Genomic DNA, 21246 nt, shown 5'->3' with positions numbered 1-21246 from the left:
CGTTTCCAGTCTTTAAGCCAAGCTAAGTTAGCCGCTGGCGATAGCTTCATATTTAGGCCTACTGTACAGACATGAAAGAGTAGTATCTATCTTTTTGTCTAACTCTCGGCAAGACAAAACAAATGGACATATTTCAAAAACGTTTCTTCAGAAAGCCGGCGGGACCGGGCCTTAAAAGTGTTTAGACAGGGGTCTGGGTCACCCAGTTGAAGGACAGCCATTATGAAAGCCATATGCCACATAGTGGAAACCTTTAGGTGAGTGAAAACATATTGTGCATAATTGGCTCAGATGGGATCGACTGAAACAACCTTCCAGCCTGACCCCAGATGACATGGCACAATAACCCACACTCCGGCTAAACTCTAAAAATACTGAACCTGTGTAAGTTGCAGGTAATTTCAAAAGGTGGTAAAGTATAAGGGCATATTGTGCAACACTGGTCACTGAGAGATCATTTTACAAAGAGGACCTCGCTGCAATGTGATCATGCTCTTTGAAAATCCAACACCGGAAAGGTGCAGCAGTTAAGTTATATTACTGAAAGTCACAACCCATAAGGTATGGCGAAAGCCCAGCGTATAAATAACATCATTTATCAAAAGGTACAGCTCCAGGTGTATTGGATACCATTTTGGGGACAACTGTAACTACGGAGCATAACAAGATATTAGGTTTGCTTTAAGAAAAATCAATAAACCCAGAAGTCACCAAGCCAGCAGCACAGGAGGAACATTGTTTCTTTTTTTTTGTCCAGCTTCCAGAAAAAAAAGATGTGTATTTTGCTTCTAACTTAATGCTGTTTTCAGTAGTGTTTGGAAACCAGTGCTTTGTGGGGAAAAAATGAGTTATTGTTCCTTTTTCATTCAATAATATATTTGTCTTGTGTACTATCATTCTCATTGTATTATGTTATGTGGTCAAAGGTCATCGTAAAGGTCAACTACTGGTTTTAGTGTTACATTTAGTCTAAAAAACACTTCAGTGTTTGTTTCCTTGTAGGCCTAAGTCTTTTTATGTTGCTTGTTTTCTGATAAAGTTGTTTATTTTTCTGTGCAAGTGGCTGAAGATATAAAGATAAAAAAGACCGCATTTAAACTCATGGCAGTACCCTGATATAAAAAAGGACCTCCAAAAAGCCTCATCTTGTTCCCTGTAAACCGGGCATTTTATCACTCGTTTAGAGATTTGATAGCAATGATTTGATTTGAAACGAGGGCAGAGAGATGGGAAATTGATGAGCGGCAAATGTCCTGAATCAGGGACGTTGAACCCTCAGACAGAAAGTTAACCGACACAGTGAATCTCCGCTCATGTTCACGTCTGCCTGTCCTGTTTGTCTGTGTGTTGCAACGGGAAGTGTGTATGTGCTGTAAATATTGTCCCCGGGGGGGAAAAGCGCGCTGCTTCAGAAATCTAGTTGCCTGTAGTTTCACAGTTTCACACTGAAACTCATGCTGACAAGTGTTGTTTCCACTGAAGTATCTGGTCAGTGGACCAGAGGACTCACATGAGGCGACTTTAAATCGAGATATGTGTGTGTGTGTTTTTTGGGGGGGGAGGGGGGGGGTGTGATGAATAGGTGACAGACTGACATGCAGTGGACATGCCACATCACCATATGATACTGACACATACACACACACACACACATAATAATATCTGTGAGGAGGTGACAGGTGTTCACTTTGTCACTGTGTCAGCTGTGTGTGTTTGTGTGTGTGTGTGTGTGTGTGTCTTTGGTGTGAGGTTGTAATGTGAGAAGATAGACTGTGAGCCGAACCGTAAAAAGAAAAAGAAAAGAAAGAATGGAGCAGCAAACAACTATCCATGGACCTCTTGAGGATTACTCAGAACGACGACGCCTAGGGACCACATTTGTGCTCCAGAACGGTTCTTTTGAAACTTATGGGTTTCATACAGTCGACGATTATAACCACCCAGTATTATATTAACAAATCACATTTGTATCATGTCTTTTGATATTGACGGCGCCTTTTATTTGAAGTTTATATTGATTCCGGTGGTGTTTTATTAATGCTAAAATGCATCAAACAGCACCATAAGTTAGTTAGTATTATAAATAGTTCTGAGTAATTAGTGTGTGTTTGCATGTCTGACAAGAGAATAGCAGAAATACAGCGTACGGTCACGTCACAGAGAACTGAAAACTTTAATTCCTCCTTTGCAACTTTCTCTTCCTGTTGACCTTCTATAATTCAACTGTGATTCACTTTCTCATTCTCGCCCTTTCTCAGTCTTATCTTTTTCCAGCTCATTTTTCTTTCCTCTCACTTTTTACATTTTTGGGAGACCTTTTTAACAGTATGAAAAATGAGACCGTTTTAGTCTCCTCTGTAGTTCTTTTTCTTTTCTTTCACAGTTTGGATCAACCCACTTCCTCGGTGCGTTGGAGGCACATAAACACAAGACGAACCCAAGCCAAGATTACTCCCACCTGCCAAGACACACACACATACACACACACACACATACACACCACACATAACACACACACACAGAGGGGAGAGAGAGTCGTGTTTCCATCACTTTAGTGGACATTACATTGACTTATATTCATTTACTGCAAACTCGCTCGAATACAGAAGCAGTACATTCACAGCAGGTTCCCTTTTTTGTTGCCTTACACGGCGCTTACCCTAACCCTCAACATGAGTAACACACACCTACTCACACACACACACACACACACACACACACACTCCCTCCAAACATGTACTAACAATTACAAATGCAGACAGGAGATAAAACCACTCGATCGTCTCCAGCCCAAAGGAGAAGATAAGTTATCCTTTTTAAGGGCTAATTATTTAATTACAACAAAGATAAGGTTCACACATTAATATCACATAACACTGCAATTACACAATAATGATGCACGACAAAAAGGTTCATCTCGACATTAAGAGCTAAAAAACGAGTTAATTGCTTTGCAGTTCATCCTGTAACTCCACGCCCTACTTGAACAAAAGCCGTGGACTTCCTTGACACTGACCAACTCTGTCACAATCCATCTTCTGTAATCAAAAACATGAACTATATCTATGTTTACTTCTTCTCACAAACAAAGTGTAGGAAACAAGATTTGTTTCTGTGTTAATTGAATGCCACAAACATCCCCGGTGGTGACAGGTGGATCTGTAAGAAGCTTAAAGAAGCATGCAGTAGACATACAGGTATTTAATCATTTCACTTGTTGACATGGTGTCACATTTCATATACTTTGACGAGTGTATTACTTTATTGTTCAACTTTCTCACTTACTGCATGTAATAATATAACCTAAGGGCTCGTTTCCCACTGACCAAGCATAGCGTTTATTATTTAAAATATAATGTTTGACCATTAAATGATTGTTTAAAAAAAAAAAGGTTAAATCTTTGAAATCATTGAATGGCAGGATGGTCTCACCTACTGTACAGTCAAAACAAAACATAATTGAGTGCAAACATCATACATACTACGACTTATTTCTACATCCAAAATGTTAAGAAAAGCTATATTTAAGAATTTGACCTCCAGACAGTTTAATGAGGATGTTTTAAGCTGCAATAATGGATTCGTTTAACCTCTTGGAGGCAACAGCAATGTGATAACTCTTTTACAGGCGTTGCTTTGCTTACTTGGTCGTGTGGATGTTTAGCTGAGCCCAGCTGCCTCCCTGCTGAACGTGACACTGAGGAGAGCAACGCCAGTGAACCCAAATAGTAAAGTTGTGGACCAGTAACCAAAAACATGAGCTGAAAGACACTTGAAATGTCTGCGAGGGAAACTGCAGAGTGGATAATAATTCTCCGTAGACGTGGCACTTTTGACCCCTTTGTCATTACACTTAGTCATTTGAACCAGAGTTAATATGAAATGCTGCTTTAATGACTGGAGTTATGGTGCGCTGATACAGTTTTCTAACGCAATCAATTTGCCCACCCATCCATCTGCCTGTCCGTCCATCTGTACATTCATCCATCATCCTACATTCCTCCCACCAGTCCTTTCACTGAACAGATCACACCGGACATACTACAAATGGCTCCTAGACTCAGGATGCACACGTCTACCAGCAGCTGTCAGACCCATCAACAGGGAGAACCTGGGGACGAGCAGGGCCAGTAGGTATGATGTCATCAGTAAGGCGGCGCGGACCAACAGGGCCGTACGAGACACACCTCCGTGTTGGGAGGGGGATGAGACACCTGTGGAAAGATCAGAGCAGAGAAGTGGCTCTTAGTGGTAATCTGTACAATTATGCACCTGCAAAGCAACTTCTTTTCATGGGTTGCTCTATTCTGACTCTTCCCAGTTGCTTCCATACAGAGGTGCCATCAGCCACCTACTTTAGAATGTACAGTATGACAGTCTTAATGAGGCCGTGCATGGACCACATTAATGACTTTATTTACAGGATGAATTGACAATTGAGTTCTAAATAAAAGATGTAGAGGACTGAGAAGCTTAAAATGACCTTTGCATTTGCCAAGTGAGAATATTCATCATTAAACTACATGACACCAACTTGGGGAATAAAGTATTGTAATGTGATGACATCATTAATGTTGACAGTCAATCACCAACTAAAGTTTAGCGATGGTGAAAACATTTGTTTCCCTGAACCCTCAGCTCTCAAATGAAAGTAAATGGCATTTTATATTTGCTTGTTTTTAGTTGTTATAAGTTGTATTTTGTGACCATCTGTAAGGTTTCATTACCTTCGCATTGAAAATGCGGAAGGTTATGTTTTGATCGCCGTGTATTTATTTATTTATTTGTATGCGTGTTATTCGCAAAACTCAAAAAGTATTGAACCGAATCGCATGAAATTTGGTGGGATGATTGGTTATTATCCGAGGAGCATTTGATTAGATTTTGGGATCAATCGGGTCAAAGGTCAAGGTCATGGAAAGGTCAACATCTTTTTTTTACCATAGCACGATACATTTTTATCCAATTGGCATGCAACTAATGCCAAAATGTTCATAATTCAATGCCCAATCTTGTGATATGCGAAGGTATGCGCTCTACCGAGTGCCCATTCTAGTTTAATATGTTTTGCTTATGTTATTGGACCAGATTGTAGGTGCATCCCTCAAGCACAGCCTTGAATGAAGTCAACAATTAATTGTATTTACATTGTTTTCAGTGGTTAACTTCTCAGCTACACTAACATGCGTGTTACTTTAGTTTGTATTAATGTTAGTGTAGTGGCTAGTAATCTGCTGTCACCTGTCTGATTTGACCTTTTGTTATTTGTCACCCTCTGGAGATTAATAAAGTTATCTTGTCAAATTTGAATGAATTGGACTTGTTGAGGCTGCCCGGTGGTGTAGTGGCTCGCCCTCACAGCAAGGCCTACAGTGGGTTGGATCCCTGATCCCAGAGGTGCTTCCGGGTGGAGTTTGCATGTTCTCCCCGTGGCAGCGCGTATTCCCTCCGGGTTCTCTGGCTTCCTCCCTCAGTCCAAAGACATGCAGCTCAGGTTAATTGGACTCTAAATGTCCCGTAGGTGTGGATGTGAGCGTGAACGGTTGTCTGTCTCTATATGAGCTCTGTGATAATCTGGTGACCTGTCCAGGGTGGACTCTGCCTTCTCCCAATGTCAGCTGGGATCGGCCCCGCGACCCTGAATAGGAGCAGCGGTTCGGATAATGGAATGGACTTGTTAAGTGTCCAGTCCAGCATATCTTGGCTGAATAACACATTGCTTCGTTCCATATTTCATATTATACAAGCTTGAGGGTGGATGCCAGCATGTAACATAAGTGGTGATCTGTGCGCTCAACAAACCTTCATGGAAAGCCAACTCGGCTGTCGTGCTCTGTTCCAGCAACACACTGAGACACCCGCAGAGATTCCCACCCGGAGGCTGCTCCGTCACAGCGCAACACAGATGATCTCTGGAGCAATTAAACGTTATGCGCTCGGTAAACTGGTTAGCATGGGAGAGCCTTCAAATGTCACTCAATAACGTTCTTCAACGCTATTTTTATTGACCATCTAGAGAAACTCCAGCCTCAGGCCTGCTTCTTCAGGCTCTCGATGCTTTACAGAGTATTTAAAATGGTGTGAAGGAAATTACAGTTTACTTGGGCCATTTCTTATCTACATATACAATGTAGATCTACAGTCAGTCTGAACCTCCTGGGCACACACTAGAATAAATAGCATGTTTCTATGTATCATATGTCTTACAATACTTCGGGCCATGTCGGTGTTTTGTGGTCGTGTTCACCTCCGAGCAGACATGTTTGTAGTATTTCAGCTGCAGAGTAGAATGGCAGAGGGTAGGACAGCAGGGCTTTAGCCAGCAGACTCAGGTTGACGAGAGGTCGGAGGTCAGAGGGCAGGTTGTCTGTGATGACCTCACTCGTCTCTGCCCCCCAGGTCAGCACGGCCTAATGGAGAAGGTAATCAATTAATGCAATCAGTCAATTAATCACTCCATTTGTCCATCGCTTGATTCGACCTGCTGTTGTCCGCCAGATGTCAAGCTCCTGGATATTTGGCGATCAACAAATTAAAGTAAAACTGAATACACTATGCATGTTATTGTTTAAGTCCTCACACAACTATGTTTTCATACTTGTTAGACGCAATAACAACTCATACAAGCAGATATATGAACTCAATAATGTTACTGAAAGTGCAGGAACATTTTCTGTGTAACACAATGTCACGAACCAGTAAAGAAAACAGAGTTTTCATGACGCAGGCGGCGCCATGAGTCCACCCCAGCATGGCGTTAAACTGCCCTCGGTCCTCCATACTGCCCTCTAGAGGAGGGAGGAAGATCTGAGAGGTGTAGGAGAAGATGATGACGCCCACAGAGACGAGGAAGTCCTCCGGGTCCACTGACAGAGACAAACTGGACCAAGACCAGCTGCTGGCTCGACTCAGGCAGTACAGCATGACCAACAGGCTGGAAGAGGGTGAGAGAGACAGAATGAGAGAAGATGAGAAAGAATGCTCTATGAATAAATCATCTAAAATTAATAGAATGATAATCCTTTTCATTATTTATTCATTCAACATGTAATTGTCCAGGACGGTCCAATAAGAGTAGTGTACTCTCGGGTCCACAGACTAATAAAAGCAGAAGTTCTGCCTGAGGACGGATGAGGAAAATGATGGAAGGAATATAAACATTTGAGAAAATAAAATACAAGAAACAAAAGCAACAATTATTAACAGGACTGAGAATTTGAATCACATTTCCAAAATACTTTATTATCAATGTCCAATCTCAAAATGTTTTATTCTTTTTAATTACACATAAATACTCTAAATTAGTCAGTATGATTAATGAAGAAGATTGTTCTACTCTTTAAGCTAAACTAATTGGGTTCACAGGAAAGCCCAGTAAAGGTTGACGTTTTGGAGAAACACTGGTGTTGTGTTTTTCTGAAGAAATGGGATGCATAGTCCTTAATCTTTTATTGCAATTTAAAAAATAAAAAACACTGTTTATGTTTAGCAATTATTCATTTGGATACCCTTTTTTATCTAAAAAAAAATCCAGATCAACAAAAAGATGTAAACACACAGATATCTTTTACAAAACTAGTTAAATGTTGTGCTTATTATTTACCATTACAGTATGTGAACGCAATAAATGGTTACTTTTACTTAATTACTTAACGTCTGCTCCAGAGGGAAACCCAAATAACCAAAGAAGGGAGATTCAGCAAAAATATAAAGGTCAACGCCGAGAATTGAACCCGGCGGGACGGAAGAGCGGCCCTCGAGAGATCTCAGAGCCATTTCTCCTCTTTGAAAACTCTTCTCAATCCTCTCTCTCCTCCTCCTCTTCCTCCTCTCTCTCTCTCTCTTCTCTCTACCTGACTCAAATTCAGTCCTCCTTCTTCTCCTCCTCAATCTTTCTTTTCTTCCTTCTCTCCCCTCCTCCCCTCCTTTCCCCCTGTCCTCCTCCCTCTTTCCTTTGTTTCCCCTCTTTGTCTCCGAAATTCCCCTCACACTTTCCTTTACTTCTCCATCTTCACAAACCATCTTCTCTCACCACCAACTCTTCCTCTTCTCCCCCCCTCTCTCTCTCTTTTCCCCCACCCTCTCTTCTCTCTCTCAGCTTGGTGACACCTCCGCCCCGCCCTGGCCCTGACCTCTCTTCCCCCCATACTCCTCCCTGCTCTCCACCTCCCTCTCGACCTTCTGATTCTCCCTGTCTCTGCCTCCCTCCTCCACTCTCTTCCTCTGGAAGGAGGATCCTCTCCTGAAGAAACTCTGAACCTGCCCCTCTCTAAGTCAGCAACTAGCAGAGTCTCTCTCTTCTCTCTCTCTCCTTTCTCAACTCCTCATGAGCCTATCTTGAGTAGCCTTCTTCCTATCTTCCTCACCCTCTCTCCTTGACCATCACCCTTCTTTCAATCACGGCACCTCCTAAGGCTCCCTTGCCCTCCCTGAGCTTCTCTCTGAGCACTCACACTCTCCTCTGTCCTCTCTCTCCTCTGTCCTCTATCCTCTTTCAGGCCACGCCTCTGCAGCCACCTCTCTCCTTCAGGATCTGATCTCTTCTCTTCAGGACCTGGGGATCTCTCTTCACTTCACCTTCCTGATCACTTGACGCTTGGAGGATCTGACTCTCTGTAACTTGTCTTCTCACTGGAGGGGTTGTCTCTGTTCCTTCCTGCTCTCTCCCTGGATCTCCTCTCCTCTCTGTCTCTTCCTCCTCAATCTCTCTTTCCTGTCTCCTCATTCTTCTCTCTCTTTTCTCATGACATAGCTTCTTTCACCACCATCCGAAACTCTCGGCCAACACACCACCATGTCTTCGAATCTCGACTTGTCTCTCTGACATCACTCACCATCTCTCTGCTGACTGTCACCTCTCAGATCAACCCTAACCAAGACTGAATCAACTCCCCTCCACTCCAGGCCCCTGACAGCTCTTCCACGGCTCAACCCACCCCCACCCCCGACTACCTCACACCACCTCAGCAACTCACTACCTGAGAGCCAACCCACAACCTGACGGCAACATGACCCTGCACACCAACCTGCACGAATCGATCCTGTAGGTACATGTACATACTTCACATCAGGTCGGACCTTCTGATCCAGGCGGAAGGCGAAGGCGCAGGTCCAGGCTTCCTCCTCAACCCCCTCCTGCCTCGACTCCCTGCCTCTCCTCCTAAGCCCATCCAGCTCATCCAGAGCAGCAGCCCCAGCCTGCAGCAGAGCCTCTGTCACTCCACTCCACCCTCCACCCACCACTCCACTCCGCTCTCACTGGTGCATCCGCTTCAAAACCTGGTGCTCTGCATCGGCTTCAAAATCGGCGCGGCCGTGCCTACATCCGATCGGTGGTCCCCACATTACCCCACACGGGTCGCTTGCCGCTCGCACGTCCATTCGGCAGCAGCACATCGACAAATCGACTGCACCTCTCGAGCTCATCAAAATCAGATCGTTTGCTGTCCTGGCTGTCTGGTGGTGGAGTGGTGGACAGTGACAGCAGAACACAAAGTCTCTAAATCTCATCATCTTCCGAAGAAAACACAACCTTTCCGATCTATATCTGGATTAAAACACACATTATAGCACTTCAGTGGCTAGATAGCACTTACTTATGGTTTTTTTGTAGTGTTGATGTTGAGGAAATGTTACTTCCTGTATTCTTGTTGTTCTTAGTTTGTACTAGGTTGAAATGCATTTATTGTAAGTCGCTTTGGATAAAAGCGTCTGCTAAATGACATGTAATGTAATGTCAAGATAAAATGTTGTTCTTCCTGCTACAGCATTGAATTGTAAAGGAAATAAATGAGAATTAATGTCTATATGCACACAGATTATAATCCAAAATTCCATCTTCCAAGACACCTGGCAGATGAAACAAATCAGACAACCAGTAACATCAGTGGGGAGCAGCTGGGAGCAGACAGCGTAACCAGCAGCAGCTGCAACATCATCACAGGGGTGTAAATGAGAGCAGATTATGACGACCGCCAGTGTGTGAGCCGATGCTGGTCAGCTGACAGCGTGCACACGTTTACTGCTCTGTCAGCACAAACCTGATGCGTCTCCTATTCAATCACCCGATCAGGATGTGTGCCAGGGAGCACAGCAGGCTGAGGGTGGAGACTGGTCTGAGATCAGTCAGCAGCAGACAAGGCAGCAGGAACACCAGAGACACCAGAGAACACACTGATCTAGGAACAGCCATCCCTGAGACACTGTCAGACAACAGACTGGTGGAGACGACCAGATACAGGGTGCAGGTCATCAACAGCTCGATGACCTGGAGTAGAAGAAGAAACACGAGATGTTTACATCCTGTCTTTTGTGGGAAACTAAGGACATGTATTTCTATCTATTCTACATCTTGAATTGTGAATATGTAATCTAGAAGTATTCCGTTGGAAGAAAAATGTCAAAACCAAATGTATGTGCAGACTGACTTGCAATACAAGGGATGTGTGTGGGTTGGTTTATAAGTATCTGTGTGTTACCTGAGCTACATTAATCATCCACCCCCCCAGTGCAGGCAAGCTGGGCCACAGTCCTTTGCAGCCGGCTTCCACGATGTCCTGGTATTTGTGTCGGACTCTGACCATCGACACCGAGCCGCCGCTGAAAGATACAAGCACCGGCCACTGTGATGGATCGTTCATGATCCAATGTCACATCTTTCACCATTGTCACGGTTTTCAAAGCTACAGCATGCTGTCGTTGAACTACTATAAGCTATATATATATATGGATAATGTTCCAGAGAGTGGAGTCACTACAATGAGGTGTTTTTTTTTTACAGCTATAGCAGCGTATATAATAAAATGACAAACTCTGAAACCAATGAGGCAAAAGTAAACTCAAAGCACAGATGGACCCTTTCACATATCTTTTGCTCGCCACTGGTGAATGAACAGAACAACATGTTTGTGTATTTGGACTCTCAATTAGAGTTATATTCCCCCAAGGAGTCAGTATAGAACAGAAGGAATAAAGATGAGAACGAATCAGTTGTCACAAAATGAGAGCCGCCATTAATGAAATACAGATAGGAGAAAAAAACTGCCAAAACTCAAACGTAGCCAATGGCTTAAAATAAAAACATTCCACTGAGCACAGAGCTTTTTTGAGAAGTATACGGACCATAAGTTCTGCAGCAATGACACAAATAAGTTGCTTAGTATATCTGCTATCAGTAGAAACAAAACAACTGTTTTTACATAATAACATGTATGCAACCTAATTAGAAAGTGATATTGCAGATATCCAGAATATATTGGACACACCTTTGTTCCTCTTCATACAGACAGGCCACCAGAATCCTCCCGGTGTGGTTGCAGAACCAGGCGGACAGAACCAGCAGAACAAGACCCACATAACCTGACTGGACCAGGGCGAAGGGTAAACCCAACACAAAGATCCCCTGAAGGTAGATGAGAAAGGTGGAAAGAAAGACCATATGGGCAGGGTTGTGAGGGGGGTTAGAAATAAGAAGGACCAAGACCCCATTTAAAAAGGTGCTTCAAAAAATAAAAATAACCATGTCGCCATAACAATTTCTGCTTCAGCCCTGGATGAGTCGTTAGGTCCCTTTGTCCCTGTTTCCTGTCTCTATCCTGTCATACTATTAAAGTGAAAGCAAAAAAGATGATGACAAAAGAAAATCTCTCATCAGCTACACTTATTTTCAGAGTAAGAATTAGAACAAATAGAAACAATGCAGAAACTAAAATGTGTCTTACAGAATTTATTGTCTTAACCCTTGTGTTGCCTTCGGGTCATTTTGACCCGATTCAATATTTAACCCTCCTGTCGCCTTCGGGTCAATTTGACCCGATTCAATGTTTAATGTTGGTGTTCTTTCGGGAGTCAACAAACAAACATAAAGTACCTCACACTTAAACTTGGAAAACAATATTAATTCTAATAATTTTCTGGAGATTTTAATAGCTGGGGTCATATTGACCTCAAGGGTAAAATATGTTAGTAAATATAAAGGTAACAGGAGGGTTAAACATTGAATCGGGTCATATTGACCCGAAGGCGACAGGAGGGTGAAACATTGAATCGGGTCAAATTGACCCGAAGGCAACACAAGGGTTAAAACATTTGAAATGTACAAAAAATCTGGAACAGTTTTAAGACAAACTAGACAAAAGAAGAAAAATAGATATTATTACGGAAAGTTGGTAGGCGTACGGAAAGTGAGTCGTGATAACCAAAAAATGTAACAGGTGAAAGGTGTGAGGTACAAGAAGGTCAAGGTAAAAAGAATATAGGACATTAAAGTCCTTAATATACTACAATATGCCCAATTTAAGTCACTTCCATAATCGCCGATCACTGAAAATCATTAAAATGTGAGAATTCAGAAACTTTGTTTATAAGAAAAGAGAAAAGGAGAGATTAAGGAAGACCGTTGAAGAGGACAGAGTGGTTGGAGGATGAGGAGGCGAGAGGAGAGGAGAGGTTTGGCCTGATGCCTGGAGAGTTGGAGCATGCAGGAGACCAGCAGGAGCAGAAGGAAGAGGAGAGTCGAGCTTTGGCCCACGACCGAGGGAAAACGTCAGGCACTGCCAGAGAGAGAAGTGAAATGGAGGTGGGAGGCCAGAAGAGAAGAGGGTCGAGGAGATAAGGAGACAGAAACAGAGGAGGGAGGAGGAAGGAGAGGTGGGACGTGACCCATAGAGAGCAGGAGGTTGAAGGAGGAAGAGGACGAGGGGAGAGCAGAGGAGACGTAGACTCTACTTTGATGGAGCTGCTGCTTCTTGGATGTTGCTACATGGAGCTACACGGACTCACTCACAGAGTTGTGAAGGCTCAGACACAAACAGTCACACACACTGTGGACGAGCGCACATTCTCTCTCTTTCAAGTCACCATTTTGTGTCTGCTACGCATATGCTGATGGAGCTTTGATGTTCAAATGGAACTGCTGGTGATGAAAGCAGTTTGACGCTCAAGTATCTGGTTTCATCTCCCTCTCTCTCTCTCTCTCTCTCTCCCTCCGCTTCCCTTTCTCTGTGAGTTTTTGCCAGCTCATTCCTCATTGGTCACCCAACTCTGCTCAACACAACCTGGAGCCGCTCCCAATCACAAACGGGCTGCCTTAAGGGAGGAAAGAAAATCCCTGATTGATTCTGAGGGAGACGAAGATTTAGGTTTATCCTGCAATAAACTGTCACCCAATGCACCATATAGCCCATATAGCTGAAACTAAATAATCAATATAGACCACAGAGCAGCCAGGGTATCTCAGGGAGACGTGCTGAAAAAAAGAGTATGCTTATTTCACATTAACGGCTCCTGTCGGGACTGTCGGTGCGAGATGTCAACTGCTGCTCTTCAGGTCGTGCGCCATGTTTTATGCAAACACAAATGCCCTGTGCACAAAAAAAAGGAAGAGGGAAGTGTGTTTCCCTGCACCATGAGGGGAGGAGGTGGGCAGACGTGACCAGAAACAGGTTTGACATTTCTGTGAGGAACTCAATATTATGCTGACGCCTCTCTGACCTACATAAGTAAACAAGAGCATCAGCGAGACGACGGGCGTTTATATATTGTGATTCTTAATGCTTTTCATCTGTGCCACGTGGAATCGGGTCCATGCAGGTTCACCAGAATGTCCTGCAGCTCCGACTCCAGCAGCAGCCAGACTGTTGTGGACCAGCCCAGATCCGGCTGTAGCATTTATTCAGCCTCACTTTTTTTTGGTAGTGTCTTGGGATGTATTTGGCAGCTGGATTAACCAAATCACTTTCGACTGCAATCTTCCCAAAAGAAACATCCGAACATTTTACTTTTCCCTGTGGCTTGTGTTTGAAAAAAACATATTTAGAACTTAAATTTCCAAACCAGTTTACGGTAAGACAGTCAGAGGCCGTTAAATTGTAAAAACAAAAGGTCCAAAAGTCTCTCTTCTGCGATGAAGCCACACAGATAGGATCTGCCTCGTTCACAAGTCTTTAGAGCTGGATTTTTTTTTCTTAATTTTTGGCAGATAATTCCCTTTCTAATGAAAACTTTATGAAGCTGGCAGACCGTCATATCACATAGTTGTGTTGGCATCAGTATAAAACCACCGGAAAATACATATTTTCTTTTTAGCCTTGATAGGAGATCAAATTGATGTTCTTTTTCCCCCATTAATAAGACATCTGTTAGCCTCTTAACAAATGATCTGTCATCGTGGCTCTGATGTTTATACATCCGATACGTTCTGTGTCTGTTATTGTTACTCCGTGGTCATCCATCACCGTCTGAGATTTTCAAGCATCCAGTGAATCACCACCTTTCATAAAAGACTCATTTCTGCTCCGCCAGTCATCAAGTCGTCGCCTCAACTCAACCGATCTGTGACCTGAACCAAATGGATTACTGAGCAATCCATTTGGTTCAGGTTCCTGATTACATTGAGCTGGAGGTCATGAATAACCTACAAAACATGAACAACCCCACCCCACAAACAAGCCCATACTTTTAGCACATTCTAGAAGAAAAAAACTAATTTTGAATTAAAAGAACAGTCAAATAGAAACTATTCAATTCACAAGAGTGTTTCACGTGCAAATTAATTCAAATATAACTAAGCACTGAGTTTACACAAGTAACGAATCATATATTTGAACGGGGAATTCAAACCAGCAAAACAGAAAATATATCACAAACTCAGTTTTTCTGCCTCGCACGGATACTCGGTCTCTAATTAAAGCAGAACAATATCCGTCTCTCAGATAGATGGACTAGCATCAATACACCGAGCACATAACATACTTGATTATCTATTAAATATCATGTGTTTGTCTACGTATTTAGATAATGACAACAGCGCCGACCGGCAAATGACAGCATTTGATGTAAATTCACCTGGCCTGCTGAAGGAGACGCGTGTCTTCATTTGTTAGCGTCTGTGTGTTTATGTGTTTGTGTGTGTGTTTGTGTGTGTGCGCATAGGCCTATGCATGCGTACACTGTATTTCCATCCTAATGTCACAATGTTCTTTTCAGACCCAGTGACGCTGTTCAATTACACCGCAGTTATGAAGCGAAGGGACAGATTTACATGAGTGCATCAGTTGAATACAGCTCAGCGTTTACGGCGTAATAAGCTATTAGCATCACCGCCACGAGGACGCTCTGTGACCACGAGCTTTTCTTTTCTTTTTTCTTTGACAATTTGATTCACACTGTATTTGATTAAGAAGACTGGAGAGCGCCTGACAAACAGCCTGCAAGACCACGGAGCATTGTTCCGTTGATATGAAAACACGACGCGGCGAATCAAATAGTCTCCATGCTTAATGCTTTTTAAATGTAGTGTGCAGCCCGGCGCCTAAACGGCGGCCATCTACATTAACATTTGCATTTTGCAAGCGAGAGAGAGAGAGAGAGAGAGACATAGCGTGTCCCAACAACATAAATGAATACCAAGTTTGCATGCTGCAGTAAACATGGGATATGTTATCAGGAGATCTAACTCAGCAGCCAACGCAACATTTGAAATTTGGGCTTCAGGCCCTGATTGAATAACTTTAACCAACACATATAATCCATTGTAATGGATTTGGCTTTGTGTCATTCTTCTTTACAGTACATTCATCTGGAAGAGGCTTAATCTGCTGTGACTGTTAAATGCTTTCCCCCACATATAATACACATTGGGATACATTTGGGGTAATATGTCTTTTAACCTCCTTAGCCCCACCCGATTTTTGAGGTTTCTGCTTGAAATGACATACCCAAACTAAAAAGGGTGTAGCTCTGCAACCACAAAAGCTATTTGAATAATGTTGGTGTTATAATAAAGGCAACACATGTGAGCTTTTGTTCAGATTTGTAAATATGAGTGTATATGTGACTGGTTAGGAGTAAATAAAGATGAAACTTCGATTTTCATAGAAGTTTCAGGTTCGATTAGGAAAAAAAGCACTTTCAGGATGAATATGTCCTGGATGGATGCAAAGCAAAGGCCTAAAATCACCCTGATAATAAAAAAACTTGTGAACAGACTCTCTGCAAAGTATGACTCAGGAAAAATAAAGCAGAACAATAGTTGGAGAGTTTTTAGTGAAGAGAATTCAGGCGTGGTCTCTAAAATTTGCATTTGGGCACATTGGAGCACCATCTGTGCCATTTGACTTTTCTCATGTACCAAACCATTTATTTCACTTTCCCTTTTGGTCTTCAATACATCCAAACACATAATTCTGTGGCTTTAAAACAGTAAACTAAAGATAAAAAAAAAAAACATTAAACAAAGTGCATGTGCGTTGGGGCTAAAAAGGAAAGGGATCCCATTAGTTACATGATTCAGATGCCTGGAAAGAAAGAAATCATATTCAGAAGTCTAAAATAAATGACGGGGTTCGACAATGTTTTACAGTAATCTGAATTGATAAACTAAGCTGGGGTGAATAAGATAAAATAATGTGGAAAAACAACAACATTGTAATGGGTGAAAATCCGAAAGTCATCAAATATTCTCCTATATTGTGGTGTAATTTTTTCTTCTGTCCTTTACCTCCCACGTAAAGCAAATCTCAAGGACTGCATTCTTTCATCTACGTAATATTTTAAAAATCAGGCACATCTTGTCTCAAAAAGATGCAGAAAAATTGGTTCACGCGTTCGTTACTTCGAGACTTCATTTCTGCAACTCCTTATTATCAGGCTGCTCTAATAAGTCTCTTAGGTCCCTCCAGTTGATCCAGAATGCTGCAGCTCGTGTTCTCACTAAAACTAAGAAAAGAGATCACATCACTCCTGCACTAGCTGCTCTGCACTGGCTACCCATAAAATCAAGAATCACTTTTAAAATTCTTCTCTTAACCTACAAAGCCTTGATTGGTGATGCTCCATCATATCTTAAGGAGCTTGTAGTACCATATTGCCCCACTAGAGAGCTGCGCTCACTAAATGCGGGACTACTTGTAGTTCCTAGAGTCTTAAAAAGTAGAATGGGAGCCAGAGCCTTTAGTTATCAAGCTCCTCTTCTATGGGACCAGCTTCCACCTTCAGTCCGGGAGGCAGACACAGTCACCTCGTTTAAGAGTAGACTTAAGACTTTCCTCTTTGACAGAGCTTATAGTTCGGGCTGAATCAGGTTCACCTGGTCCAGCCCCTTGATATGCTGCTATTGGCTTATAGCTGCCGGGGGACGTTTTAGGATGCACTGAGCACCTATCTCCTCTTTTCTCTCCTTAGGGATGAATTTTCATCTCTCAATCACACGTTACTAACTCTGCTGTCTCCCCGGAGTCCTTTTGACTTCACGTCTCATGGGGTCATCGGACCCTATGAGACGACATAGATCCTATCTGCCTGATGGATCATCGAGGTCTGGATCGTGGAATTCCTGCTCCTGACTACGCCACTGTCCTGTTGAGACTCCGCCCACTCCTCCTCCCCACCGCCATCTGCCTGATGGATCGTGGAGGTCTCCATCGTGGAATATGCCTACTATGAACTATTCATACACTCTGTCACATTCATTGAATGCATTTTAACTCTAAATCTGTCCTTCTGTACACATTACATCTATTGTTCTGTCCATCCTGGAGAGGGATCCTCCTCTGTTGCTCTCCTGAAGGTTTCTTCCCTTTTTTCCCCCCTGAAGGGTTATTTGGGAGTTTTTCCTGATCCGATGCGAGGTTTTGGGGAAGGGATGTCTATGTGTACAGATTGTAAAGCACTCCGAGACAAATTTGTAATTTGTGAAATTGGGCTATACAAATAAACTGAATTGAATTGAATTGAATTAAATGACTTGTGACCATGCCAAAAACTGAATAAGTTTACCTGTATAGCATTTGTGACGTTCCAGCCAGCCTCCCATGCGGTGATGCTTAGAGTGGGATTCACACTTCTGCAGCCGGCATTGGGGCTCTGATCTGGTTTAACCAAACTCATCCTCCTCATCCTCCTCTCTTCATCAAGGCTGGTGCAGAAGTGAGAAGTCCCCTCCACGGTTTCCTCCTCTCCATCCTCAGAAAGTCTCTGTTTCTGCGTATTCCCGCTAAGCGTCCTGCTGGATCCCGTCTTGTTCCCTTGGCTGTGGTTGAAACTCTGGTTCTGCTCACTGTTGCTTCCCATCTTGTCAGCGTCCGTCTTCAAGGATCTTCTTCCTTTGCCATGACCGTTGGTGTTTTTGAACCACAAGGAGTGGCAACAAGGAGTGGCAACTGCTGAAGTTATGGTCATGGTTCTGGGTCCAGTGGAGATCACAGTCGCTCTGGTTTCTTTAAGCGCCGGGCTCTCCTGCAGCAAGGTGCTGGTGGATTCTGGGACACTGGGATTATCTTGCTGAGTCTGAAACAAGGTTCTATTTCTTCTGGTGTCGTCTGAGCTTGTGTTATTTCGGTCTGCGATGTTGTCAAAAGGCAATCTGCTGTCCTCGCCATAGGTTCTGTTCAACTCATCACTGTGGGTCAGAATCAGCATCTCCTCGTCCTGCTGAAAGAACCTGCTGATCAAAACCACTCGATTGAATGTTGAGCCCTCGTCCACTTTAAACCAGTTTATTTGTACACCAGTAGGGAGACCAACTGGTGCCAGCATCTGGCCAGTTCCAAAAAGAACTGAAGCTCTTAATGGCAATTCCTTCACACGAAGGAAAATGACATAATTAATTTGACAGACCACGTCACGCTATGTTGGGGAAAAGTAGAGATGAACTTACTGAAAAACAACAACAGATATAATATATTAAGAACAATATTAATATCTAAAAAGAACATCCAATAAGTTATTTTTGTTGACTTGTAAAGTACATTGTCACTCCCACTCTTGAAAAGTGCAATATATAAAAACACTTTACCTATCTATTTTTCTACTTTGGCATATATCAATGCATAGTGTTGTATATTAGAACAAGTATATATATGATTAGTCCTGAAACACATTTCTGCATCCATAATAAAAAGATATTTTTGTGTCTATGTCAATTATCTTGACAATTACTCCACAGCTTAATATAACATATAATATTGAATATATTGTGTTAAAACAAATGATAATACAGCTATCAGATTCTGATGTAAATTGACTCACCTTGATGTCCAGTCTAGATGCAGCCTTGCCACTGTCCAGCCCCACAGAGACCCAGCAGCACTGCAGGGCTGCCCAGAGCTCCGAGGCCAGCGAAGAGAGCCCATCTTCAGCCTCACTGTGTGCAGAGTCAGCCTGGAGGTCTGAGGGTCTGGGGGATGCTTCACTACAACTGGACACATAAACATACTCATATACAAATTCAACCCTTGGACACACACACTCACAATGTCTTCCTGTAGAGAAACTGTATACAAACAACAGCGTCTCCCTCACACACACAGACGCGCGCGCACACACACACGCACGCACACACACACACACACACTTGCATAACTACACACATGCACAGGTGTATGAAGTGATTGACAAGTTGGTGAACTGTAACATTATAATATGCTGATGTTTCCGACAGTGAAGGAGTAAACAGCCAAGTGGCCTTCACGGTAGATACGTAGATTCTGGGATAAGGTGGAGAGCCAAACTTAACTTTTACATGCTGATATAGAGTACTCATACGATGCAATAGCACTGCTGTAATTAAAAGGTTACCCTTCAGGCTTAATGGTTCTGTTTTGATCATTAATAACTGTGCTATATCTGTGTCATGAATCTTCAACCTTTGCATCGTCATTAAAAATCTACTTCAACTAGTTTTCCATTTCACTTTAGAAAACTTTTTTGGAAGCTTAAAAAATGAGTTTAACAACAAAATACTCAAACGGATACTTTAGGACTCTGTGCACCGTCGGCTTTGAGGACTGTATGTGCTCCAGCTTTGCCCCTGACTGTGGTGAGTTGTGCAGGGCAGCAGGAGGAGCCACAGAACAATACACAACTCCTACAACTCTGGACACAACTACTCACAAACCTCTATCCAACTCTTCACTTCTCAAGTATTTCTGTGCTCCATTCACTGCTTTTCAACTCTTTTATTTTGCCTTCTTTTCTCTATGTCAGTGGCAGCCAAGGCTTTGCTGATGCCACCGTTCATTTGCTTTGTCTTTATATTTACTCCATTATATTTCAACGGCAACTGTTGTTTATTAGATATACATTTTACATTTATTTGACTGATACATATAGGCTAATAGTAACTTAACATTGAACATACAAAACACATCAGGTGATTATATTTATATCCACCAGATTATCTATCTATGTATCTATGTATGTATCTATCTATCTATCAGAAGAAGAAGAAGAACTGAGAGCAAGAGGAGTGGGGAGAGAGAGAAAGAGGGGGGAGAGGATAGAGAGGGGTGGGGGGGGAGCGAGAGAGAGAAAGAGAGAGAGAGAGAGTTTGGGTCAACTTCTGTGAAACTTTCCTCTGACACTAAACGCGACACAGAGCTGCGCGAGAGGACCTCCAGCGCTGACTACGCAGCGCGCGCGCGCCACGATATCAAACCTCAAGACAGGACGAAATGAAGCGACTCCGGCTCGTGCTCCTGACCGCGTTGCTATGGCAATGCAGCTATGCCCGGCAGAGAGGTGAGTCCTCACGAGACTGATCGTCCCTGATTGATAGGGCTCGAGATCAATACGCCGATACTCGGCACCGCGAGAGTAATGTACCGCAGAGCGGGACCCACATGGGCTCGGGGTCACGCCCTCGGGGCCGCTGCTCATTTCCCTTCATAAGCTAATCAGTCAACGGCTAGCTCCACGTTTGAGCTAGTTAGCTCAGGGGGAATTAAGTGTCATGTCTGACCACGAAGAAGTCTGCCACACGTCCTCACCAAAAACACACACACTATTTTTGCAGTTGGGTTTCTTTAATGTTGTTTATCGTTGACAGAACCGGTCAAATCACACGGGAAACCCCTTCATTGACAAACCGTGTCGACCCCAATTAAAACAAAAGGAGACACGCGTGTGAGCGGACCGCTGTGTGAGACGTTCACGTGGCCTGAGGACTTTCCGAAACAGCGTAAATCATCAGCGGTCAGACGTGTTACTTGGCTTTGTTTGTTATTTTCAGACTCGTAAATCAAGTCAATGCGTTAGATCTTGTTATAGCTCAAGTATGTACGAACACAGCACACACATGTGTCATCTGGATTGCCCTTTACAGAGTTCATCATGGCCCAGTGTGCCCCGGATGTCACCTGGTCCTCAAAGCTGTGTCCACCCCAAAGGGACTCTTGCTTTCTACTCTTTACATAGTTCCAGTCACTCTTAATGTACACAGAGTACTTTTACTGCACTACAATGAGGGAA

At 43.1% G+C, this 21246-nt stretch overlaps 2 protein-coding genes across 7 annotated transcripts in view; one reads left to right on the top strand and one right to left on the bottom strand.

The window, feature by feature from the left end:
• Positions 1 to 2845: 2845 nt before the first annotated feature.
• On the bottom strand, positions 2846 to 19149 carry LOC130203089 (vesicular inhibitory amino acid transporter-like). 2 transcript variants are annotated; one of them, XM_056428990.1, is made up of 8 exons: positions 19027 to 19149; positions 17776 to 18442; positions 11265 to 11401; positions 10479 to 10599; positions 10065 to 10267; positions 6697 to 6934; positions 6248 to 6410; positions 2846 to 4214 (listed from the first exon to the last, which is right to left on the bottom strand). In XM_056428990.1, the coding sequence occupies exons 1-8, from the start codon at positions 19128 to 19130 to the stop codon at positions 4042 to 4044; spliced, it is 1806 nt and encodes a 601-aa protein (XP_056284965.1). In that variant the 5' UTR covers positions 19131 to 19149; the 3' UTR covers positions 2846 to 4041. The 2 variants fall into 2 exon arrangements, with proteins under 2 accessions (XP_056284965.1, XP_056284966.1); XM_056428991.1 differs by having other exon boundaries at positions 17776 to 18439.
• Positions 19150 to 20349: 1200 nt separating this feature from the next.
• Positions 20350 to 21246, top strand: part of lama2 (laminin, alpha 2) — a 170330-nt gene continuing 169433 nt past the window's right edge. For all 5 annotated transcript variants that reach the window (XM_056427389.1, XM_056427388.1, XM_056427387.1 and 2 more), the window contains exon 1: positions 20350 to 20517. In XM_056427389.1, the coding sequence (XP_056283364.1) occupies positions 20451 to 20517 (67 nt within the window). In that variant the 5' untranslated portion in view covers positions 20350 to 20450. The remainder of the gene's footprint in view (positions 20518 to 21246) is intronic.

The sequence above is a fragment of the Pseudoliparis swirei genome, chromosome 12 (assembly GCF_029220125.1).
Source record: "Pseudoliparis swirei isolate HS2019 ecotype Mariana Trench chromosome 12, NWPU_hadal_v1, whole genome shotgun sequence".
In the NCBI taxonomy this organism is placed as follows: Eukaryota; Metazoa; Chordata; class Actinopteri; order Perciformes; family Liparidae; genus Pseudoliparis; species Pseudoliparis swirei.
Note: the sequence above shows the minus strand (reverse complement) of the source record. Positions and strands in the feature narration are given on the sequence as shown.